This window comes from Marmota flaviventris, chromosome 6 (genome assembly GCF_047511675.1).
Source record: "Marmota flaviventris isolate mMarFla1 chromosome 6, mMarFla1.hap1, whole genome shotgun sequence".
Classification (NCBI taxonomy): Eukaryota; Metazoa; Chordata; class Mammalia; order Rodentia; family Sciuridae; genus Marmota; species Marmota flaviventris.
The window spans coordinates 18,457,677-18,484,968 of NC_092503.1; the positions used below are offsets into that span (position 1 = coordinate 18,457,677).

The window sequence follows — 27,292 nt, forward strand, 5'->3', positions numbered from 1 at the left end:
GTCTTAAGGAATTTGTCCATTTCTCAAAGTTTTTGAATGTATTGACATAAAATTGTTCATCATATTCCATTACTCAGGTAATATTCATAGACTACATAGTAATAAAACTTTTCTTATTCCCACTATTGATAAGTAAATTTTCTTTGTAATCAGTCCCACTTGAGATCAATTTTGTTTTGTTGTTCTTCTCAAAGATCATGATTTCAGTGATAATTTTGTTCCTATTTTCTGTTTCACTGATTTCCAATTGGATATTATTTTAATCTATGTACTTAAGTTCTTGATTTTTCAGTTTCGTAAAGTGGAAACTGAGGTCACTGCTTTGAGATCTCCTTTTATTAAGTAGGCCTTTTAGTGCTATAAATTTGCCCCATGTTTAAATACTCAAGTTATTTTTTTTATTATTGTGCTTTGAAGTTCACCAATATTTTTTCTGCCATGTTTAATCTGCTGTTAATGCCATTTGCCATATTTTTCCTCTCAAATACTGGTTTCTCATTTCCAGAAGTTTGACATTGGTCTTTTGTATCGTCCATGTTTCTAAGTTTTAAAAATATCTAGACAGTTATAAATACATGTTTTAACATTCTTCTGTGCTGATTCTAACATCTATGTCTATGATGTATATCGGTGAATATCCTCATGTGAGTCATGTTTTTCTATCTCCTTGCAGACTTGGTAATCTAACTGGATCAGAGATCTTGAGATTTTTTACCTTGTTGGGTACTGGATATTTTTGCTTTCCTCTTAAGTTTTCTTCAGCTTCCCTCTGGTATATTAGGAGTAATTTTGAGTCTTTTGGGTCTTGCTTTTTATGATTTATTAGGCAGATCTGGAACACTGGATGAATAATGGCTACTCAAAGATATCAGGTTCTAATCCCTAGAAACCAGAAGTGTTACCTTGTACAGAAAAAGGGTCTGTACAGATATGATAAAGTACTTGTCCTGGGGAATTTATCCTTGATTATCTGGATGGGTTGCAAATCCAATTACAAGTATCATTTTAAGAGGGAAACACAGAGAAAACTGTGACACACACAGAAAAAAGAAGGCAGAGTGAATAGAAGCAGAGATTGGAAAGATGTGGCCATAAATCAAGGAACAGCCGTAGCTAATAGAAGCTATAAGAAGCCAGGGATGGATTTTCCTCTAGAGGCTCTGGAGGTAGTAAGGCCCTGCCAGCACCTTGACTTTGGCTCAGAGAAATTGACCGTACTTCTGGCCAGACTTGTGAGTAAATAAATGTCCACTGTTTTTGGCTACTAAGTTTGTGGCAATTTGTTAATAAGCACTCAGGAAAATAACATACCCATGTAAGTTTTTCCAGTCTGGCTATTGGTAATAAGCCCTGTTCCTGGACCTGGGATAAGGCATGGTTTCTGCTAATCCTTTATTCCTTTCAGGTGGTTTTTTCCAGGTCAGAGAATTCAGTCACATGTACAGTGACTGAACAGTACTCTACTGAATACTCCTGGAGGACTCCAAAGCACTCCCTGAAGATCTCCAGGGTTCTCTCTGTCTGCAGCTCTTTCCACTCTAACTTATTTGGTATTCCCAAACTCTTAGTTCTGCCTCCTTAAATTGGGAAGTCTGTCAGGCTTTGCCTCAATACCTTTTCTCCATGCCATGTCCCAGAAACTCCATGAAGGCACTAACACAAAGGGATACTACCTTTGTTTCCTGTCTTTCAGGAACTGTTTTTCTTCCTTGCCAGATGTCTAGGATGTTGAAAACTATCATTTCATGAATTGTGTCAGGCAAGATTGTTTCAGTAAGGCTGTTTACTCTCTCTAGGCAGGAAACTCCATTAATATTGGCAAACATCTGCATTTATTTTTATGCTTTTTGGGTAAAGTAAAACGAATGTACAATATAAAAGGACATTCAGGAAACCAATAAATAGTGTTCATAAAATTCATAGAAGTTTTCATTTAACAAGTCTTATTGAAAATTCAGAAGTAAATAAAATGTTAATATTATCCAAAAATTCTATTGTAAATTCCTTGAAGAGAGTCCTAAAATAATTTCCTTAAACACATAAGTTTACTATGGCTGCTACTAACTTTCATTAAAAACAAACAAACAAACAAACAAAAAACTGACTAAAAGAGAAAATAAATTATCTCAGAAAAGTAATAAGTTTAGAATTTTGTATAGTTCATACCACAACTCAGATTGAAATGAATTGAGAATGTACTCAATTGTTTGTATTACTTCTTAATATAATAATGTTTTACTGGTGAAAGAAAACACTAAAAGGAAAATCTTGAGTGTTTACCCTTCTCATTAAAAGCAAAATTTTACTTCAAAGCTTAGGAATCTTTGAAAAACAACTTTTACCCAATGTAAATGGGAATTTAAATCTAAAATGTAAGCTATAATTTTCTTTTACTCTCAAGGTTTACAATAATATCATTCAGTATAAAGTTCTCAATAAGCAAAACATACTGAAAAAAAAAAAAAAACATCATATAACATTTATTAAGCACACTCTATACCAGGCTGTATGATAAGTATTTTATGTGTATTATCTCCTATAATCCATACCTACTGTCTTGGATACATATTATTTTTATCCTAATTTTAAAGATGAAGCTCAAAGACATTAAATAAATATTTTAAATCATATAACTTATTTAATATTCAAGGGTGAACTTGAATTCAGTCATATTCTAAAAATAGTAAGTAGCAAACTCAAATTTCCTTTTGAGTAAAATTCAGCTAATTACAAAGGCATTTATATAAAGTCCTATTAGATAGTAGTTTCCCCTAAATTTCAAATATCAAGAAATATTTTAACTCAATATTTCAAGACTTTTGTTTTAGAACATGGAACTATAATAATTATTTCTAATACATATGCAAGCTAACAAGGTACACTGATACTTAAAAAAAAAACCCCAAAACAGTTTCTTATTTAATGCATTTGTTCACAGCCTCTCATAAAGAGATCAGTGAAATCACTCAGAGAAAAACGGATACTTTTCTTTTAGGTATAAATATCCTTCTGTATACAGAATATATAAAAAGGAATCACACAATTTGCCCTAAAATATATAATTATTTTCACACTGAACTACTTGTTTAAAAAGGATATATGTGCATGTGGGCAATGGGTATAAAATATATATAGTTTTTCATATTTCTTTTCTATCCCTGAAAAGATAAATATGGATCAATAAGATGAATTATCTGTATAAAGATGCTTTTATCATAGGTGTTTCAAAGTAGTGCTCTGAAAGTCTAATAAAAAGGTTTTGAACTTTCTCAAGTAGGCTCATTTGTACACTCCCATGAGAGAAAGGAACAGACAGCATAAGGGCCTTTACAGAATAATTTACCTCTGAAGAAATCACAGTAAAATTTTTGTTATTTACCTGAAGATTTTCACAGGTCTCTTGACTATATGTAAGTCTCTGAATTTCTGTAGGTGAAACAAGATATAATGCTTGTCCATTGTTGGTGAAGCAGAATGTTCTGGCTATCCGCATATTGGTGAGAGGCAAGTAATACACATCCAACAGAGGCCTTAAACTTGGCAAACTTGAAAAAATTAAAAACTTATTAGCAATAAATACGGCAGGTTTTAAGTTGTGAAAAGAGCAATACAGAAGTTAAAAATGGCAGGGACTTGTAAAATCTTACGATTTAGTTTATAACCCTTAGTGGGAATAAAGAATGATCTGTTTTCCTCCTATACTTGTTCACTATTAACCGAAAGAAAATAGTGACAGTGTATGAGACTATAAATAAAAAAGCATTTCTTTTAAACTAAATATAATTCTGAAACATGATTTGGGGAAAGAAATACTGTATGTGTCTTTAAAAACTCTTTCTTACCTGAAAGTCATAATATGGCCATTAGCACAGAAACATGCAAGGCAGATGCTGTTATTCAATGCTACAATATCTCCACGAAGCACAAAGGAGGTTTCTGTAATGTTTTGCTTATAAGCACAGTTCTGGGTTGGCAGTGAGATTACTTTTGCTTGCTTTTCAGAACATATCACTGCATATTGGTTTTCACTAATTTCCTGAGAAGAGGAGGGAGATACTGAGACAGGTCGCCGTTTTTTCAATTTTTCTTTTTCATCCTTTTCTTCAGGAACATTATGTTCTTTCCAGGGTTCATATGCAGGTGGCAATAAGCAGCCTGTGGTATCCAGAAATGCCATTCTCAGGACTGCACCTTTAAGTCTCAATATAGTACCTAAAATTAATAAGTTTAGTAAATAATTGAAATATTTTATTAAATATGCTTATTCTAACTCTGACACCAAGTAGACATTCAAGAGTATGCTGAATGAATGTTACATTAAAATTATGCACTGGGTCACTGATAGGATACAAATTTCAAGCATTATATTTATGCTTGAACTTGTGAGTTTGGAAAAAGATATCAATACTACATATCCCAGATAGATAAATGCTGCTGATAATTTACAATTAAACATGATAGACTTTGTAAACATATATCTAACCTATAGATTAATAAACAATGGTATGCTGAGTATCTGGAACTATGGTCTCCTTTTTATACTCAGGTAAGTGCACTACCAATGCATATGAGAACATATTGATAGCATATGGCTTCTAGAGCTACGTTGTCAGTATGGCAGCTACTAGCCACATATGGCTTCAGAACACTGGAACTATCGAAACTGTGGTAGATAATTGTGCTGTGCAATGAGAATAAAACAGATGCTAGACACAACGACTTTAGTACCAAAAGAAAAAAAATAGAAAATATTTCAATAATTTAAAAATATAGATTATATGCTGAAATGATGGTATTTTTGATACACTGGGCTTTATAAATGTTACTAAAATTAATTTTACCTGTTTTTTTAGTTTTTTTAAAAGTGGCTACTAGAAAATTTAAAAGTATACATGTGGTTTCCCTTTCATTTCTAATAATAATGAAAATGATTATTCCATATATTTCTAAACATTATATATAAATCATAATACCTTTTTAAGTTATTCACCAGTAAGTATCAGATACATTCAAAGTTTTATTTTTGTCAGTTTATAGTCTTGATTTTGGGGTTACACTGACTGATTTGCTTTAATTAGTGGCATCCTCCTGAAAAATGTACACATGTGCTTTATGCTCATTTCTAAGTACATTAAATGAACATAAAAGTCCAATAGATGGAGGATGTAGAACTGATTTAATTTTTCTAACTTTTAAAAAATGATTTTCATATATCATTACTTTATATTAACATAATATTTTCTAGTCTGCAAAATTTTTTCCCATATATTATTTTCTACCAATTTTAAGAGAAAGAGACTAAGAATAAAAGAAAATGAGAGGTTCTCTCAAATTTTTTCTTAGGAGAAAATATATTTTTTCTTTCTTTTTTTTTACAAATATATGTTTGCTCTACAGTAGGGCTGCCAGCAGGAAGTTAAACTTGAATTTCAGATAAATAAAAACTTTAATAAAGTATGTTCCTAATACTAGGTATCTTTCTAAATACAGGATGTACTTATATTAAAAAGGTATTTGTTTTTGGAATTAAAATTTGGGCATTCTATATTTTTATTTGCTATATCTAGTAAATACAGCTTCCAGTCTAGGTTTGATAAGTAGATAATTTAGCTGGTTATTTTAAATAGGTTGGTAGAAAAATATGAGAAACAGCAGTTATACTCTTATAGCTTTAATCACTATTACCTAAAAGCATATTCTAAAGCTAACTCCCTACCCCCACAAGACCTCTTATTTTACTCTTGTTCACCCCAAGAGTTCTTCCAGCTTTAAAGCCTTAATGAGGTTAGGGGAATTATCCATGTTAATTTGGGAGCTGTTTTTAGCACACACATGGTTCTAGTACGTAGATCTTCCAGAAATGGCCCTAAATAACATTTGAATGGTCCTATAGTTGGTGAGAGTTTAGCACATTTCACAGCAGAGTAATGGACTTTCCTCTTAAAGAAAAGAAAAAAAAAGGGGCAAAGTAGATAATTTTAGATTCATAATCACGGAAACCCATCTGCTTAAAAAATAGCTCTTTCACAGTTCTAATACAGATGATATAAGCATCACTAATATATTTTGAAAACGGCATCACTAAAAATAAAGCAAAAGGGAAGTAATGGAGAATGAATGGGAGCAAATTATGTTATGTTCATACAGAAATATGTGACAACCAACCCCACTATTATGTATAATTATAACACACTAATAAAAACATAAAAAATATAAAAAAAGAAACTTTTAGTTTTATTTTTGCAAATGCATATTATTTTGTATCAAAGAAACTTTATAAATAATTTGATTTTATTGCAATTCGGGGAATATTTTGAATACTTTTGTGTAGTTAATAGTAAATGATCTATGTTGAATCCCTCTCCTTCATTTTTGCTTACTGGAAACAGAAACAGATATATGTTTGTTGTAGAAAATTTATTAACTACAAATTAGTAAAAAGAGAAAAGTAAAAATTATCCTAAGTTCGATGAACCAGTTAATTCCTGTCAACATTTTGATTTCCATCTTTCAAGACTTTTTTGTTCTTACATAAATATTTGTCATTTACTAGTGATTAGTAGAAATGCCAATATTATCTAAACTGTTTTCTTCAATCTACAAGTATGTGTACATTATATATTCAAATATTTATTGAATAAATAAATCAAATTACTTATTCAGTGTAAATACAGTTTAGATGAAGATTAAAATAATAATTACATTTTAATTCTAAATTCCAAGAACTATAAAATCTGCTATAGAAATGAGATACATAAACTAGCAAGTCATGGTAGTCTCTATTAGGGTGATCATTAAATGAGTAGAGAAACCAGATTTCTCAGTTATTTCTAGATATAATAAACTATAGACATATTTGATAAAACCCAAAACTAATTTTTAATATACAAAGATCAATTTTTTTTTAAAAAAAGTCTGTTATTAAGTCACTTTTTCCTAATTCTTTGAAGAATATTTTTCTAATTTGTAGCTACTTTCCCTGTGGCCAGTCCCACACCTGTCTCAACTCCTGTCCTCGCTTCTCTTGGAAATACACTTCTATGTTTACTGGACTTTCTTCCCATTGTGTCTCACTATGTAAAATCAAATGACATCATTAAACAAACCACTACATTCTTCTCATGACACTCCTATTAATGGTACTCCTGTTCTCCTAAGCAGAAGCACTTAAAATAAGCCATAGTTCAGATTTCATGTTTAGAGATTAAAAACAGCCAAGTTCAGTTTTCTTCTCCAAATACATAGTATCTTTTGCCTGTAGAATAAAATTTTAAGGCTTTAGGAATATCTTACTGTAATGACAATTTTTTTTCATTTTATTATGTACTTAATACATGGCTGTAGAATTTTTAAAAATGTAGAACAGCTATATAATGGTATTTGAAATCTTGTTCCATTGGTATTTGAAATCTTGTTCCATGTATTCCTTCATTAAAAACATAAAACTATCACTCTCCTCATTTACTTTACATTTTAGAATTCTTAGACCAATTCAATAAGGTAGGGAAAAAGCTCTAATTAAATCATAGCAAGTCATACTTATAATATAATTCTAAGTGCAGCTTAAAAACATACATACCACTTGGAGAAACAATCACGGGCTGAAGAAGTCTTTGCTCTGCTCCTGGGGGAAGGTTCAGTGCAATGACAAGCACTGTTCCTAGTGTTGTTCCAACCCACAGACTTGGGGAAGGGGACGAGTCCGCCTTTCGAGTAAAAGTTTCACAGAAATGAAGAGCAGAGATTGCTTCTCGGGATTCTTTGTCTATGCTTGTGACACTTGAACTCCGTGATCTGCTGAAGGAATTATCTTTTACATCTGAAATGATTTAAAATATTGTTGCGATTGCTTATTATAAAATATCACACTTTCCTGTTATAAATTTGGTCAAATAGTTAAACCTTCAAAAAACCAAAACTATGGCATATTTACTATTATTTCCTTTAAACCAAAAGGAAAATAATTTACTTTTTATGTTTGTAAAATTTCCCTTTTGTGTAAATGTAAAATATAAATAAGTAAATCCACAGTTTTCAGAACTGAGCTGGGTGAATCCCAGTGAATTTCTGAATGTGATGTCTGGCACGCCGGTTGCTTTTATAAGCTTAGTTCTTACCCCCTTCTGTTCTCAAGATGCTGTTTCTTCCTTTGTTAACAATTCATGATTTGGTAGAACCAGAAAAGTGAAGGTCTTTTCAATTTTCTAGATATTAGAAAAATATATTTAGAAGTACCCTGAGGTGAGCCTATTATGTTTTTTCAGTCTCACCATATGAGTGCTTTTAATAAATAAAAATTTAGCTTCCATTTTTCTTGAAAGCCATATAAACTGTAATCAACATTCATCTAAGGCATTTTTCTTCAAAATGCATAACTGATATCTGAAATATACTTAATATCAGGCATATTCCTTTTACTTAGTTTTATCTGTAATGACAGGAATATTTGAAAATTATACAAATAAATCTTCCCTCAATTTCAGTTCCTTTCTCTGTGGCCACTCTAAAGCCTACAATGAGATTCAATCTCACTCCACTCAGAATGGCGATTATCAAGAATATAAATAACAACAAATGTTGGTGAGGATGTGGGGAAAAAAGGCACACTCATACATTGGTGGTGGGATTATAAATTGGTGCAACAACTCTGGAAAGCTGTATGGAGATTTCTCAGAAAACTTGAAATGGAACCATCATTTGACCCAGTTATCCCACTCTGGGTATATACCCAAAGGACTTAAAATCAGCATATGATAGTGACAGCTACATCAATGTTTATAGTAGCTCAATTCATAATAGTTAAGCTTTGGAACCAACCTAGGTGCCCTTCAAAAGATGAACTGTTAAATAAAATGTGATGTGTACACACACACACACACACACACACACACACACACAATGAAATATTACTCAGCCATAAAGAAGAATGAAATTATGGATTTTGCCAGTAAATGGATGAAACTGGAGACTATCATCCTAAGTCAAATAAGCCAGTCCCCCCCAAAACAAAGGTACAATGTTCTCTCTGATTTGTGGCCCATTACACACAATAAGGGGGCAGAGAGAGGAAAGAATAGAAGTTCATTGGATTAGACAAAGGGGAATGAGGGAAGGGAGGGAGGATTGAAATAGGAAAGATAGTAGAATGAATCAGACATAACTTTCCAATGCTTTTATATGAATACACAACCAGTGTAACTCCACATCATGCACAACCACAAGAATGGGAAGTTATAATCCATGTATGTATAATATGTCAAAATGCATTCATGTATAGCTAAAAAGAAAACAACAACAAAAAGAACAAGTATTGCATCAAATCTGTCTGGCTTCCTGCTTTACCATATGATCTCTCTTTCCACACACACACTTCTACCATGATGCCATCTAACATGTTGTGATATAACCAGAAGGCCCACACCAGAGCCAAGAAGATACTGGTACCATGCTCTTGAATCTCTGAAACTTGAGCTAAATAAACCTCTTTATAAAATACCCAGCCTTAAGTATTTTGAAATACAAACATACAATTGATAAACTATCTAATGAAACAACTCTCCATAAATAAATAGCTCATTATCAAATGAGTTTGCCATATATTGATTCCAAATATTTATTTACTTATGATTTAGTATAATGATATAAATTTTGTTTATTTTCTAATGATAAATATATTTGTACTTAAATAAAGCATACACATAAAAGGTAACTAGATACATAGTTTTAGCTGTGACCTAGTGATAACAATGGAAAATAATGATACAAGAAAATCTGATAATATTAATTTCAATGTAAACTAATCTGTGAAAAAACTCTTACTGATATTTACTAAAATCACACAGGCAATTTACAAAACCTAAACTTTAAACGTTAACTCATAGGCCAAAGGAATAGTGTTTGAATTTAAAGGATTAATTTGACTACATAACATCATAAACTATAATTATACTTTTATTACATGAGTTATCTACACAATTAATTACCAAAGAAACTAAGGCTAAGTCAATATGAGAGGATGTAATGACTAGGAATAAGATTTACACCTGGTAGGTATCAGTTGGTTATTTAATTTTCTACCTAAAACTGTTCAAAAACACATCATAATTTTTAGTAGTTCATGAATTACAACTTCCACTTTCTCCTATTAAGTTAGGTATTGTGAGTCTGTGATTTCAATTTCAGCAATTGGGAAGCTAAACAAATAGAATAGCATGAATTTTAATAATTTAAGTAAGCAGAACAGAAATGAAAAACGTTAAAATTAAGTACAGCTTAACATGTCAGTTACTGTCATAATACTTGAAAAATATTATCATCACAATTTAACAAACAAGTAAAGCACACAGAAGTTAAATGGCTTGCCCATGATGACAAAGCTAGTAAATGGTTGAATCAGGATCTGTGCCCCTGTTCAAGTCTAAAATGTTCTATTAGACAACTATGCACAGTTTTATCACCAATATCATCTTAACTCAAAGGTTACAGTTATTTTTGAGCAGCTAAGTTCAGTCTTCAGATGCCAGAAAAGTACACAAATATGATCTTTCTGGCATATCTAAAATCAGATTAAATTTATCATTAATACCTCTATCCAGTTCTAGCTAATAGAAGTGATGTCACAAAATCTTTGCTTTCATGCTACCTCCCAGACACTGAGAACATTCTACTTGTATATATCACTGTCTCCTCCCAACAGAGAGCTGTATGCAACAAAAATTCATATTCCCAAATCAAAACAATGCCATATGCAATAAAGGCAAACAGAATATAATTATGTTTAATAAAAATTAACCTGAAATTGCACACTATTGTTTTAGTTTTTTTCTCTTTAATACAAAGTATGAGGGAATGAGGAAATACACTATCCAGATTAGCTTGAATTTGTACTATAATTGTGTTATAATTTGCAGAGTTTTCTGAAGACTGTTCCAAAAGATGCTTAATTCTCAAATAGCCATTATAAACTTTATTTCCATTGAAAAATCTCAATCATAGTTTTAAATCTTCTCTTCCCTTTTCTATAATAGAGAGTTCAATTTCTTCAGATATTTATTTTACTTACCTAAATCAGGTTTCAGGTCAGTAGGTAAGCTTAACTTCCTTGACATCTTTGCTGAAAAATAAAATGCACTTTAAAAAATCTGAAAAATATTTGTTCTTTAATTAATGCCAACTGATTTTCAAGACAGAAGTGAATACTTTTGTTATTAAGTCTAGATGCTACAATAATTAAAATAAGATTAATAATATTAGGAGTGGAAAGTAAATTTTACTTTCAACTTTTAAAAGTTTGTACTTACTTGACATAATACATTTGTGTCCTTGAAAGTCTTACTTCAAGGAATCCTTTTAAATTTTAACATTCAGTTATTACTTAGGTTTATGGGAATAGGTCAGACTTTTCTAAGAGTAGAAAAGTCATTTCTCAGAAGGAAGATGTTGCAGATAAGGACAATAGAAGCATAAGACAAATCTTTAGTAGCAGAAAATCTTTTCAGTTCCTCATCTTCACAGCTATTGAGCTCATTTTTTTTAAGTTAATTTCTGGAATATAGGACAATCAAATCAAAGTTTGATTATATCTTAAAATACGATTCAATATTACTTGATATAAATAAATACTTCCATTCACATTTCAGCGAAAACCAAAAAAAAAAAAAAAAAAAAACCCAAGTAATGTTATTAAATGTAAACTACAGGTATTTTTATGTAGTAATATAAAAACTAAAAGTTAATGCATAAACTTACTGGAATTCACTTTCCATCCTCAAAATCAGTTATTATCTTAATCTGGGAAGGAGTTTAAAAGTTAGGAGTTGTCCAACATTATATCTATCATGTTAGTGGTAGTGCATGCGTAACAAAATAGTGCTCCCTATGTGAAATTTTGAAAAAGCATGTGTTTGTTAATACATGAATGCACATATTGGGTTAAACTTTGGACTGTTAGGAGATATTTAAAGCACAGACCCTGCTAGTCCATAAGGGCGCCATGTAAACAAAGAGAAATCCAGTCATAGTACATAACTTCCACATCTAAAAAAATGACAAATCCAATGTTAGGAAAGCGGCATTAGGCAGACTGGAAAGGAATGGGGTGGGGTGTGACATCACCTTTTTACTTCTAAATTTCATAATCTAGTTAGTATCCTTTAACAAACAACAATGGGTCAAACTTATTCATCAGTCATGCCATTTTCAACAACTTAGTACATTTCAGCTAAGAAAAGATGTAATATAAAGTTATAATAGCCAAATAAAATCTATGGTTAATTAATCTCACATCTTGACATACAGTATAATTTAAAATATTTGATGTTATTTCAAATTGTATTTGATATACAATATAATTTTAAAGAGAAACACCCTACAACAGTTCTCAAAAAGGTAATATTGAACACTGAAAGAATTCAGAGGTTTCTATCAAATATAACAGGTCCAATATACATAGAGTGTTATTATCTATACAATGTGTAGGGCAGCTGAAGTAGAAAATCAATCTGGCACAAAGATTTTAGAATCAAATGATATGATGCCACCTGTGTAAACTGTTCTGAGCCTTTCAGAGTTGAATGTCCATATCCATCACTTAGGAATCTTCCTGATATGCACATTCTGATTCTGAACTTCTGGACTTTGGGTTGAGAGGCATTTCTATGGTTTGAGAGGCCAAGTTCCTAGACTATAAGCAACTTCAGGCTAGGAACCAAGACAAATTCCAGAAGTCCAGTAATGTACATACAGTGAGCCAAGAAAAACATTTCTTGTACAAGTTTTAATATCTATCTTATAAAAATGTGGAAGTGTGGTAGTTAGAACTGGGTTTGGAATCAGCTGGCTGAGTTAAAATCCAATTCAACCAATAACTAGGTCTGTAGCACTAGACCAATTACTTTGTTTCTCTAAACCTCGAATTTCTTCTTCTATAAAATGAGGATAGTGTGAGAATTATATGACATGATGTAAGCAACTGAACATAATATCTGGCACACAGAATGATTTAATAAATGTTAGTTATTATATATTATTAATAAAATGAGTATGGATTTTTCATAAACTGCAAAACACTATAAAAATAAGCTATTACTGTGCTTGCAAATAAACTAGCATCCCTTCATTTTAATTCTATGGTAATGCTCAAAGTAAAGATAACAAAACAACGGGGGAAAAAAACCAAACCAAAATAAAACCTTTAGGACAAAAAGTACAGAATGAAATGTATCACTCTGAGTTCAACCTTTCAAATTTCAAAAACTAAATTTGATATATGGCTAAACATAGCCAAGTGATTTAACCTGGGTAATTTATGAGTAACATGTTTATCCCTCTTTAAATATATTAGAATATGTTAAGTGAATATTTTACCATTAGAAATGTTTCTGTTGATGTTTTCATTAACCAGACAGATTCCTGACCAAAAAAAAAAAAAAAATTCAAAAAAATTGAATTTTATAAGTATATACTTTTGACCTTTGTTAGGATTTCTACTAGAAACTTTACATGGATGCCTCCCAACAGATTAAAATTGTGCCTAGCAGTATACTTAATTTCTTTATTGTATAAACATACTGAATACAAATAATCATCTTTAAATAATAGGTGCTCTCATTTCAACATTTCACTTAGATACTGAGAAGTTAAAACCACACTAAGAGAATTTTAGAATATATTTTATTATGAATGTCACAAACAACTTTTAATCATGTAGCATATTCATTATTTCCTCCTGAAGTACTTTGCAATTACAGATCCACAACCCAGCCACTAACTCAAGCAGTGCTCAAATGACAGAAATTTAAGCCACATTACTATTTGGATATAAATTTAAGCAATTTCCCTGAATATAGAACTTGAAATGGTAAAAATACATTAGAGAATTCATCTTTGTTAGTCTGTGTTAATTCAAGCTATCAAGTAATAATTTAAAAATTGAATTGTTTTGATGAGTTGAGAACAATCTTTGTTATATCAAGATGTGGACTAAGACAGTCCCATTATCAATTCACTTATTCAATATTTATTGTTCCAGGAAAACAATGTGACAGAGGGTAGGGATATGCTTCTTCCTCACCAGGGGCTGAGTCAATTAGAAGAGACAACTTCAAAGGAGTATAGTAAGTACTACTCACTGAGGCAAGCACAAGGTACAGTGCATTAATCTTTTAATCTTAGCCTGAAACACTTATCTGAGACTGTGAGCTAGCTAGACTCTGATAGAATTAATGGTCAAAAAACAAACAAATAAACAAACAAGCAAAAAACACTTCACAGTATACACACTACTTTCACACTATGTTCAGATAGTCTATGCTAATGGTGAAAAAATGCACTCTGTTCTTTTGCATTAAAAAGATTCTTGTTGACAGTATTTTTCTAAACATTTTTTTTGTTGACAACATTTTTGTTTTGAGGTAAAATTTATATAAATTATGTATCTTAAAGTATGTTCACTGTTTTGACAATGTATATACCTGTATAATTCAAATTCTTAGGGCATGACCATCATCTCCAAAGTCATACATGGTGCTTCCCTCTTAATCCCTGCTCTTGCCCTTCAAAATAAACACTTTTTCCCACCATAAATCAGTTCAGCTTGTTCTACAACACACATACACATACATATGAAGGAATGTAGGTGAAAAATATGAAGCCAGAATGATTATTCCCTACCTCTGAATATAACTTCCCTATTTTGCATGGATGCCTTGAGGGATGAGGGAGATAAGGAAATAGGAGGAAGGAAGACATGAAGGAAGGGGAGACAGAATGGGAGGGAATTTAAATTCCTGGAGTTAAAACTTCTGCTATAAATGTGTTTGTAAAGGTTTTCCTTGAGTGATAAGGCATTTAACTAAATGCTTGCTAATTGACAGGCAGAACTGTGCAGTATCTAACACAGTCTTATTGTGAATGGATCTGCTGTAGTATTATCACCTACCCATATGTGATTTTTAAACTTAAACTGAATGTTCTTATTTTTCCTTCATCTCACAAGTACTTAGTGTGAAAAACCCCAGGCAGTAGCTGTAAGCTAGACATAGCATTATTAACATTAAAACTAGATTTTAAAAGAAGATTTTATAAAAATAATTCTCATTATAAAGATTCTAGCAATGCAGAGGAACACACAAAATAACACCCAACATCCCAACAAGAAGAAAGAATCATCTGAATCAGCTGAGCAATCTTCTGATATCTGCCTCTGTATAGATACAGATGACCACTAATAAATATTTGAAGAAACAGCTTCATTTCTTTTACTAACTTGGAGTTTAATTTTCTTCTTATGATGAAGACTTAAGATCACTGGCTTAAATCAGTACTTTCCAAACACACATTTACATTTCCCAGAATCTGGTACACAGATTTCTAAAAATTCTCATCTGAACTGTTCTTGTTTTATCTGCCCTACAAATTCTAGTCACAACAGTAGCCTAGAATAGCCAATCTGCCTCCTTAGCTGGTCAAATTTCAACTCTACCTTGTCTCTATGCACCCTGTTCTGCAATAGCAGATGTTCTGTGCCAGACAGCTGGGAAGACTGTGGTGCTTACTTCTCTTTTTTTCTTAAGGATAATGTTCTAGAATGCCTGTTTTTCAATATTTGAAAATGACAGATTCATATATTTTGATCAGTTTTTGGCTGTTTTCTGTAGAAAGCTGTTCTAAACTTAAGGACTAAATTGAACTTCAGGCTAAAAGTTTGTATCTTTCAATTTTTGTGACTTCTGGGGAATATACTTATTTTCAAGGCTGTTTGGTCAACCTTCCTGATAGCAAATCCATAAAAGATAGATCCTCTTCTGGTCAGCCTTCATGGCTCATTCCCACACTTGGGTATAATGTCATGATGAGGAAGTTGCAGACTTCATTCAGTTTTATGATGCTCAGGAACATATGCCAATCCAGTTACCCTGACAGCTGATTTCACTTCATTTGTCAAGAAACTTCTGTACATGCTTTGAAACTGCTCATGTTCCACTGCAACTTTCAAATTAAATGCTTAAGATTTAAATGAATTCTTAGAAGACAAGTTATCTGTTTTTCTTTCCTTCCACGGTATATTCTTCAACTCTCACCCCTGAACCTCAGTATCTTCCTTGCTTTGAAATTCTTTTTCACAGGAAAATATAAACTAGTCCTTTTTCTAAGTTTTTATCCATAGAAACAATGGGAATCACAGCAAAGAAGTTCTTCAACCAGAAGAAAATTGATGTCAAGAGATATGTTTAAGCAGTTGTTACTTTGACTCTCTGACTTTTCTTATAAACCTGAATGAGAAGATCAAGTTGTTTGGTTGAGTAAAGAGTTGCATTTTCACATCAGAAATTATAAAGTTATATTTGATCACAAACAATATCATGACTGTAATGCAAGTTTCAATACCGCATCCATCAGCTTTTTTGTTGTAATAATACAATAACAGAGCCTGGGTACTTTATAAAGTAAAGTGGTTTAGTTAGCTCACATTTTTGAAAGCTGAAAATCCAAGATGAGGCAGATTCATTGATTTGGCCTCTAGTGAGGGTCTTTGTAGCAGATGTGAGAGAATGATCACATGGTGATTCAAGAGATTCACAGGTCCTTCTCACATTTTTGTTAACAACCCAATTTTGAGGGAACTACCTATGGTCCCAACAAACCATTTTGGTCTCTTTGGAGGGAGATCCCTAACAATGCTTTGAAATTTCTTTTTTACTTTGCATTACTTTTACCATTTAAAGGTTCCAAACTGTTGAACACTGCCACACTGGGGACCAAATTTCCAACACATGAACCATTTGGGGACATACTGAAACCATATCCAACCCATAAAAAAAAGAAAGATGTATGATATATAATATCCAAAAGAAGCAAATCCCCAGGCAAGGGGACTGCTTGACTGATTATACTATAAATGACAGTATCATTATAGTTGATGCTTCTTGTCCTTTGCAATTAGGGAAATCTTTGTAAGCTTTCTTAGTTGTGGTGATTCTCATTGTTTCTTTGAAATTTAACAGATATTTCATAATTTTCCTTGTTTTTCTATTCATTGTGTCCACATTTTATTTTTCTAAAGATTTCTCAAAATAAAGAAAAACTTCTACTTTTTAAAATGGTACATAGCTTAACAACTACAAAAGGTAAAAAGAGAGAGATTATTTTGACAGAATGATGAAGCTATCAAAAAAGCAAACTGACTTTTGATATGAGATATTTACTTATTAGAATAAAATAACATCACTCTTTTCACCAAAGCAGAGATCCAATGATATTCTTTTCAAAGGGATAATGCTGTGGTGCACATGTATCCAATTAAACAATCAGGATATCAAAAGGCCTAAAAATAAGCTTGTAGGATGGCAAGGGAGTTGTGTGGGAAAAGGACATCAAGAGGTAGAAGTCATCTTACCACTTGCCTCACATTATTTTAATAGATAATAGAACTAATAATATCAGTGTCTATTTCCCATAATAGAAGATAAATCCAATGAGTTCAGAAATAGAATTCATTGCAAAACGTTGCACCTATGTACATGCCTAGCACTTTATGTATGTTCCATAAACACTGCAAGGAATAAATGAATAAATAAATTAAGAAAAATGGTCACTGACACCTTTATGTCTATGGAAAGAAGCTACCTTTCTTCATACATGAAATAAAGAAAAATAAGTACAAATTAAATAGAAGTTTGCTAATCAAAAAGATGATTTTCAGAAATACTGAAAGAAGACATATACACTTTATGAAAAGGAGAAAAAAATTTAAAGAGGTAACAATAGCTGTTTGGTAAAAAATAAGCTATTAACATTACTTTTCATTCTTGTACTCCTGGAGCTTTGTCAATTTCTTTCCTATAATTTAATATCTACTGTATACCATATTTAATCTCTTTGTAACACCTCACAGAGAATGTTCTACAGAATAAAAAATATTATGTAACTCTTTAATATATTAAGTACTAACATTCCAAGTATAAGGGCTGAATTGTATCCCCCTCAAATTCTTATGTAGAAGCTCTCCTGATCCCTCAGAATGTGACTGTATTTAGAGGCTGGGTCTGTAAAGATGTCATCAAGTTAAAATAAAATTGCTAAATTGAGCCCTAATCCAATGTGATGAATGTCCTTAAGAAAGGAAATCCGGGTATATAACAGACACCAGGGGCACAGGCACCACGTGAGAATACAATGAGAAGGCTGCTGACTATAAGTTAAGGAGAAATGTCTCAGGAGAAACCAAGCCTGATGATACCTTGATCTTGGACTTCTAGCTCCCCAAACTGTGAGAAAATAAATTTCTGGTGTTTAAGTCACCCAGTCTGTGGGATTTTGCAATGGTAGTCCTAAAACAGTAACAAAATAATGACAGAAAATAAACTGCCACATTTATAGTTTGGCTAAATGATAGCAGATAAAAATTTATTTTATCACTAATATTAATTCATTAATTTTGTTAGAAAGCAAACAGTAAATAAGTTGTAGAAAGATAACTGTACATTCTTATCATGTAAGATAGATCTACAGATAAGTGCATACATAGTAAATATCATAATATGAAACAAAAAGAATTGAGCATAATTTATTAAGAAATTTAACAGAAAATATGTTCAGAAATAATTAAAATCTGAATACAAATATGCCAATACTCTTCAGATTTTAGTCATCCTGAAAAAGAAAAAGGAGTCATTAGAGGAACTTTGATTTGTATGATACTTTTATTAAAGACCTGCCTACAAAATGTATTTCTTGACCAATTAAGGGTAATAATTTTCTTTCAAATTCAGAAATATTAAAGTTACCTGTAAAAACAGTATCACTGCACACTTTATTCATTTTCTCTTTCACGATGAGCTTCTATTCTTTTAATAGCTATTTTGTGGACTGAATATAAAGGTGAATTTCTATAAATTTGGCAGCCACATTTTGGGATAATACTGGGAAATATAATGTTAAAATATCAGCACTATTCTGAGTTTTATGATGAATTAATTGGATAATCTAAAATAGTAATTAATGTACCAATACATTCTAAATGGGTCTCTCTGAGTTTATTTTTCAACTTATAAATATAAAAAAAAATTAGGAAGAGAGTGCCAGAAAAGTGACTATATAAGAAACAAAAACCAGAGGCTTGAGTATGCAGTATGAAATATGACTGAAGGGACATGCTCTCATAGAACAAGAGTTAAAGTACTCACAATGGAGTTCTGAGCAGGTAGGTCATTACCAGAAGTAATATCAAAATTACATATCAAAATTATTTTGGATATGCCACTTCATTTCTCTCAGACTCAGTTTGCTTTCTTGAAAATTAAAGGGATTAGAAATGCTTTAAAACTGTGATTTAATAAGTTAGTGATTGAGAGTAAACTAATAAAAAAAAGGTGTTAGCTGAATTAGAACACTTTAATTTAAAAAAAGAATCATAGAGGCTCATGTAAAGAGAACTAACATTCAGACTAATGAACAATACCTTCATTTAAACTGACTTAAAATATTACTTTAGTTTTTGCTATGAAATTAATCATTACCTAAATAATTATGCTCTCAGAATTGGAGAGATAAAGGGGCCTTGTGGGTATAATCATCCCTGTATTAACAAGTATGAAAAATTATCTAGTACAGAGTCTAGAACTTTGGAGGCGCCCATTAAATGGAGCTATTATATCTATTTGTTTTGGCTTAAAACTTAAGTCATTATAATTTAGAATCCTTATTTATTACTTTCTAGTATTATTTTCCCCCTCATAGCATCATGTAATCAGGTGATTCAGTAATCATTCCTTCTACATGAAAATTAGTAATAAAAGGAACATGGGCCAGATTACAAGACTATGGAATTCAACTAGAAATCTGCTTTCAACATGAAACAGATTATAATAAAATAGAGTTAGTAATATTCAGAAAATTAATCATGTATTTCAAATGTACCAAATGATGCTAAAATCTAGACCATATTTTATTCATAACAACATCAAGAAAAATTTGATTAATTTTTTTAATAAAAGTAAACAATTTAGAACTATTTTGATATTAACAAAATAAAAAGCTTTGCAGAATTTCACTTTCACTTTTTATAAGATACAAAAGAACAGGTAAAAATTCATAAGCAGTTTTACTTTTTCAGTGATTTATGGAAATCGCTAACCATAGTGGTAATTTAGATTTTACTAACAAAAATTAATTGTAAGGTATAAATAGGCAAAATAAATTACTATCTATGTAACTTTTCTTGTTGATGATATAATTATATTATCATCTATGCTTTTGCTATAAAACTCAAAGGACTAAATTTATTATCCCTTTATAGGCTGCTCTCCTCAAGCTAGCAAAAGGAAGTCATTGTCAGACTCATTCACCTAATTTAGCATCAATCAGAAAACAATCTATGATTGCCAGGCCTTGGGTAGATGGGTTAGGGTATTTCACAGTTTTCTCTAGTTATCTGTCTTAAGTTTGGTCTTCTGAGGAAGGCAAACTTCTAAGCATTGTATATTATGAATGGGTAATGGATACCGAAGTGGATCCAAGATCTGATGCTAGCAAAGAACTTACTATGAACCATCTTTTCTCCAGCTTACCATGTAGACAGAGCAGGGCCATACCAGGTTATCTAATTATGAAACACATAATAGATTTATTTTTGAATTCTTGGAGCCTTAAATTATATTAACAGGTACTATAAGGGACGGTTGAAGAGGACAGTCTAGGGAGTTAGACTGCTTAGGTGTAAATTCTGCTTTGTCATTTCCCAGCTGTCAAATAGACACATAACGTATATTTAGTTCCTTTGTTTGTAAAATAAGAAAGTAACAATAAATTGCTCGCTGAAATTACTGAGTGATTAAATGATAAATATTATTTTAAAAGGGCTGGTACAATGCCAGAAAAAATTACAATGACTAGGTACATAAAACAAAAACAAAAAACTATTTTCCTCATCTATCCACTGGCAGTGGGAAAAGAGAAGGAGCTGAATATCCAACTTGAGTTAAACTATGGAAGTGTAATGGCATTCTGCACCACCAATGCCACACACAAAATCTCTCTCTCTGGTACCAGTGACAGTTACTTTCAAAGAACAGCTGAAAATAAGGGACAAAGCCATACAAGGTGGCTCTTTTTACCAATGTTCAATTTGGCATTTTTAGGTCTAATTCTTATGCTCTCCTTTATGAAGTCACTGTATAATTACTAAATAGTAAAACTATAAGTTAAGTGTTTGCATATTGAGGTAGAGAGAGGGGATACTTTTATGAGGTTCAGGGTACTTTTTAGCAAATATGGGACTGGGTGATGGAGAAACAGGGAGTTCAGAATGTTCAAGCATTCATAGTACTTTTGACAACATAGTATCACAAAGAAAATTCCAGTCTTGAGACAGGGCCTCAGAATAGCTACGAATTTTCTTCCAATGTTTCCCCAATCATGTTTCAACAGCATATTTTATGCTAATTCTTATTACAAAAAAGTAGAAACAGCATTGATTCAAAAAAAGAAAAATTTGAGGTATCAGCTTTCCTATTAAATACCAACTTATGAGATTAAAAAAAACCTTAAAGATTCCAACTGAAAACAAATAAAATTATATAAAATTAGGGATATAGCATTGTTAGCATACCTGTTCACTAACCTAATTTTGAAATAAGGTAACATGTTTCCCAAAACGTATAGTTACAGAAACTTGCATGATAAAAAGAAAACTCACAAATAATGTGAAAAGAAACCAAGAATGCTATCAAAAAACTATTCTTCCCTTAATGTTCTCAGCTGTAACAAATTTCTTACTGAAGTCTTTCAAATAGGCAAAACTCAAATATTCCAAGTTAAAACACAGGAAAAAATGGGAATCTGGTTTACATACTTAAAAAAAAGTAAATATAACCTCCAGAACTAAAAACCAGACAGAGAAACTGAACAAATTCAATTATGCACCAAAGTTCCATTCATGTAAGATAAAATCCGTAGGTAATTTAATTTTAAAAATTATTTAGTAAAATGTCTCTAGAAAAACCTTTTTAAATTTTTACATTATGTAATAATAAAACATCCTCTAATGCACTCTTAAGATAGAATTTCCTAAAAAGGAAATCTGTTAAAAGGTATTATGCAACAGTGCTAGCACATAATTAAAGTGAATTATCTATTACCAACAGATTCATGAAAAGTACGAAGAGGTAAATAATTTATTCCCCTTTGCCCAAGAATAAACCACCTTATTTAGAAAATGACCAGAGGGCTAATAGTCAGCCACCGTTACTATGACTAAACAGGGTTCAATTTATAACATGCAGATAACATGGGTGTTATCTCTAAGAATTTTTAAAATTTAAACATGTAGTAAACATTATCAGTTGAGGAAAAGCAAAGCTATTACAGCTGCCTAGAAATTCCTCTAATTTAACTAAATCCAAAGAATATTAGTAGAGATCTTGGTGGGGGAAAATATATAATAATTGTATAATACCTTTATTTAAAATCAAATATCAAATTTATGACCTATTTCTACAACTGTTTTTGCGGACTTTAAAACTCTCCAGAAAACATTAAAATTTTTGTGACCAAAAACCTCTAATTTTACTATGTCCTCCTAAATTTCATGGTATATTTTTTCCCCTCAGTTGAAAATTTTGAGAACTTTAGACTGAGTAATTTATTTCAAAGCATATCTACAAAAACAATCAAAAGGGGTAATACAAATACTTTTACTTATAGTGGGGGAAGGGTAGAGGGGCACTAGAAAATTCTCATTTAAGATTATAGGCTAAAAGAGTCAATCTTTAGAAACAATTTCCTTGAAATTTAGGGACTTGAAAATGTGAGGGAGATGTTATAAAGGCAGAACAAAATACCAATGAAACCATGAGGAAAAACTACTTCAAAACTTAACTCGAGAGTATAAAATCATGCTACTTATGGCATAAATTGAACCCTGCTTTATTTTAAAATAAAGCAAAAATAAAAATTATCAGAATAATTCACACTGTGAGAGAAAGAACTGTAGCCCCAATTTAACTGATTTTTTTAAAATAATTATTGCCCAAATGAGTTTAGAAGACACACAGCCCAAGAGATTATTATTTTGAATAGGAATAACAATTAATATATACAAAATGCAATGTATTGGATAATTTTCAGCTGCTGGGTTAGCATTGCATATAGCAAGGATTAGAAACAAAATAGAAATTTCTATTTCCTACCTATATCACTGGCTACCATCTTGGAAAACTTTCTGCTTTTGGTCTTCACTGAAAATAATATTTTGATATAAAATGTCAAAATCTACTCAAATTAAACTAAATGAATTAAACATAAGTAAAAGAAAAGACTTAAAATAAAGATACTATACCCTTTTCTATAAAATTATTCATTTTTTGTTCTTCATCTGAATTGTGTGGTGATGAAGAACCTACACAAATAAAGACAATGGAAGGAACAGGCACATAGTCACAAACACTGAGTTGCACAAGAGAAAAGCACAAATGAAAAAACCTAGCCATCTCTAAAACAAGCTTTTATGTCCGTTATCACAGAAAGAGGACATTTATACAGTTAACTAGTCTGATAATACACTACAGCAATCAGTAGTGCAAAATGTTTCATGGTAGGCCGTGTATATGTAAATATTAACTCTATAATCATTTTTCATTCAGTAACAACAATTTGGCAAAAATCTTGATTTTAAAGAATATATAAAGAAAGTATCACTTTTACAGACGTATTTTTTAATAGGCATATCTCAAATGATACCTCACCAATTAAAATTTTCACAATTTCCCCAGTTTTAAATCACTTTCCCTTTTCTGAATTCCCATAATTCTTTATCTACATATTTTTATATGATATTAATCATTTAACATCTTATATTTTAAATTTACAAACATAAGACCTTCACTGAAGTGAAGTTTTAAAAACAAGGCCCATATCTGACTCACTTTTGCAACCCCTTTGTCATCAATGGAGTGTTTTTCAATTAGGTATCTCTAAGTAAATATTTGCTGAATGAATGGAAAACAATTAGAGGTAAATATATAGGTATCCTTCTGTGGCTTAAAATCATTCCCAGTAAAAGTTGTGAATCGTAATGAATTAGGCCAAAATTTGACATCTGCCATTCCTCTTTTCCAAAACATACTTCCCTCCTTTGGCCAGGTGGCAAATATCCTTGACATTCTCTGCCCATGTAAACCTGCTAATACTGGCAGGACCCAATGACTTCTATAAGAGTTGTAAACATTATTTTTGGTAAATAGCATTTCTAAATCCTCGTATATTCCTTATAAAAAAATACCACAAGTAACATTGAGCACAGTGTCATTGTTAGGAACAGAAATAGGAATAGCTGTTTTTCACATACATATCATTCATATTTAAAGCGTATAAGTGTCATGGTATATTACTTATATTTTAAAATAATATTGTCATCTCTTATCTCTTATACCAAATAGCAACATGAATTTACAAATAATGTACTATTAATACTAGTTTTATTTGATACAAATAATTCACATGTAATAGCAGGATAACAACTATATATGATAATTAAAATGTTTGATTTTTAAAAACATAAACAGGCAACATAGGCTTGAAATATAAATAAGACAAGCAGATTTAATTTTTTCCTTAACTAAAAATGCCTACTACTGAATGTCATAACCCTATGATAGCTTATTAAAGTTCCAAAATGGTATTCACTATATCCTACTTGAACAAATTTATTATAATTAAATACAAACACACAACAATATCTACAGCTTGTTTTTTCTATGGCACACAAAAACTTCTGAAGGCACCATTTCATATCATGGTACATGTGGCCCTTCAGTTGAAAATAACCTAACATTAAAAAAAAAAAAGATAATGTGATTTATGTATACACACACACACACACACACACACACACACATTCCCCTGCACACGTTAACATGTACACACAGGTTAATACATTTCAAAGAAAAAAAATCTATCAATACTAACGTGCTAAGTGAAACAATCTGAATTCTTTGAAATAAAGAACAAATTAAGTCCATTACCTTTATTTGCTCAGGGTGTATATGTTTCTTAAGCAGAATTAACTTTCTATTTCAGAGAGACCACTGTTTATTTTTTAAAAATGAAAAAGTAAACTATATTTTTTACTTATACTTTCTCATGATGTTATGAAGAGAGTTTTCATACTAATTAACTAAACACTTAAAATCACAAACCCTGATTATGGGATTTAAAAGCCTTAAAAATGTCTTTCTTCATTTATATGGTTTAATTTTAAGTAAACCCATTGTTTTTGATAAAATGCACTATGGCTACTCTACATTTCCATCATACTCGTCCTTCTCTAAGTATTTATGAAAGACTTATTTTAACTTACAAACCTTTTATACATTTCTTCCTTTTCTATAAATACCTTAAAATTAATATTGGTTTTAACAATTTATAAAACATCATTTAACTATTTTATTCATTTATATCTTATCTCACTGTGAAAAGTATTTGAGGCTGGTAATTTAATTTCTAATTTTCAGCTCAGTATTTTTTTTTTTTTCCCTTTTCAGTATGAGGGATTGAACCTAGGGAATTTTTACCACTGAGCCACATCCCAGCCCTTTTAATTTATTTTTTTTCTAGAGACAGAATCTCATTAAGTTGCTGAGGCTAGCCCTGAACTTGGGATCCTCTTGCCTTTGCCTCCCAATTTGCTGACCATGCCCAGCTTAATTTTCATGTTTCTAATACCATGACATTCTAGTAGCTCTTTTGATTGACCTCATGGGCCAGTAGAGATAGTCTGTAAGAAGGGAAAATATAGTGTCAAAAAAATGGCTTGGCCGAATCTCATTCTGGTTTCTATTCTATTGTATAGAATTCTATAACTGATATCTGAAACATGTTTCAGGCTCAATTACTGCCGATGAAAGATTAACTTTTTGAAAACCAATCTTTCCTTATATGTAGGAATGAATATAATCCATTCTTATATATTTTAGAACACAACCAAAGATTAAAATAAATAAATTAAGGCTTCTATATCTAAGGGTAAGCATTCATTACTTATCAATGATTTTTTAAGGTTGCATTTCAAACTACACAATATTTAAATATTTAAGGTCATATGAATTTCTACATGTTAAAATTATAGTCTTTTCACATGGACCAAACCACGTTTGAATTTCTCTGGTTAGAGGAAAAGAGAAGTTAGAGACTTTTTACTTTTATGCACTTTTTACATTTATATACTTAAATTTCCTTACACATTAATCTATAATTATTCCTTGTTTGGTTATTCTAGACTGCCAGATGTACCTACTGTTTGAAAGTGTGGCTTAGGACAAAAAGGAATATTAATTTATTTGAGCTGAATTTTGACCACACAATTTTGATGATTGTTTAATATATTTAAATGTAACACATTATTTATATGTTACATATCCAAATTATCCACTTTTGATTTATATCTTTAATATTGTGACAATGGTATTTACACAGGCTTTGGAGAAGGTGAGAAAATTAGAACTATGCTGCATGTAGTTGAATGAAGAAGAGTAGTGATGAAAATATTATACTTCTAATTTCCAAATTAAAAAAAAAACTCTATGAGATAGAAACAATTACCCACTTCATAGTATTCATCTTAACTTTATTCTACTAAGGTTAAGACTTAATATTGGGTACCAATGTGATTCCTATGGATGTATATGTTTTATCAGTTTAATGAGTAAATATAAATACACAGTTTAAGGAATAAAAATGTATGAACACATTTTAATTTTAAAAAATAAATGATCAACTTGTGCAAAATCAGGAAAATGCAATTATAAAAATGAAATAAAGTTTTTACAGTCTTAGATCTAATAAAGAGCTAAACTGAAATGTGGGGGAGTAAAGTAAGATATCCTTCTCAATATTTCCCATTCTTACAATTATATCCAATGTAATAGAACCAGTTACAGAAGGATAAAAACTTGTCTGAAAACAGTTACTTATATTAAGATCAATCTTTCCAGTAGAACACCAATGAAAATTTCCACCCAGAATAATTAAATCACTGAGCAGTTAAAATTAAGAAGTCAACTGTATCAAAGATTAGCAGTTTCAATACACTAAAATAAAATAACAAATTCAAGATATCTTTAATCTTAAGGGACCTCAAAATATACTAAAAATAATGTTCCTTAGAAATATTAATATACACAAAGGTCACATAAAGACCCATTTGTAGATAAGAAATGTGAACTGCTTTAATAAAACTGTAAATAGTTCAGAAGTTACGTTGGTCAAAAACAAAATCAAATCTAGTTTACAATTATTC

The 27,292-nt window shown here is 31.0% G+C and overlaps 1 protein-coding gene across 4 annotated transcripts in view; it reads right to left on the reverse strand.

Annotated features, from left to right (window-relative positions):
- Positions 1–27,292, reverse strand: part of Stxbp5 (syntaxin binding protein 5) — a 172,013-nt gene that overhangs the window by 23,592 nt on the left and 121,129 nt on the right. The window contains exons 20-25 of one of the 4 annotated variants that reach the window (XM_071612926.1): positions 23,336–23,395; positions 23,187–23,234; positions 11,063–11,113; positions 7,580–7,819; positions 3,843–4,212; positions 3,380–3,545 (exon numbers count right to left, since the gene is read on the reverse strand). In XM_071612926.1, coding sequence (XP_071469027.1) covers positions 3,380–3,545; positions 3,843–4,212; positions 7,580–7,819; positions 11,063–11,113; positions 23,187–23,234; positions 23,336–23,395 — 935 coding nt within the window. The remainder of the gene's footprint in view (positions 1–3,379; positions 3,546–3,842; positions 4,213–7,579; positions 7,820–11,062; positions 11,114–23,186; positions 23,235–23,335; positions 23,396–27,292) is intronic. The other 3 variants (XM_071612927.1, XM_027939501.2, XM_027939502.2) reach the window with 3 other exon arrangements.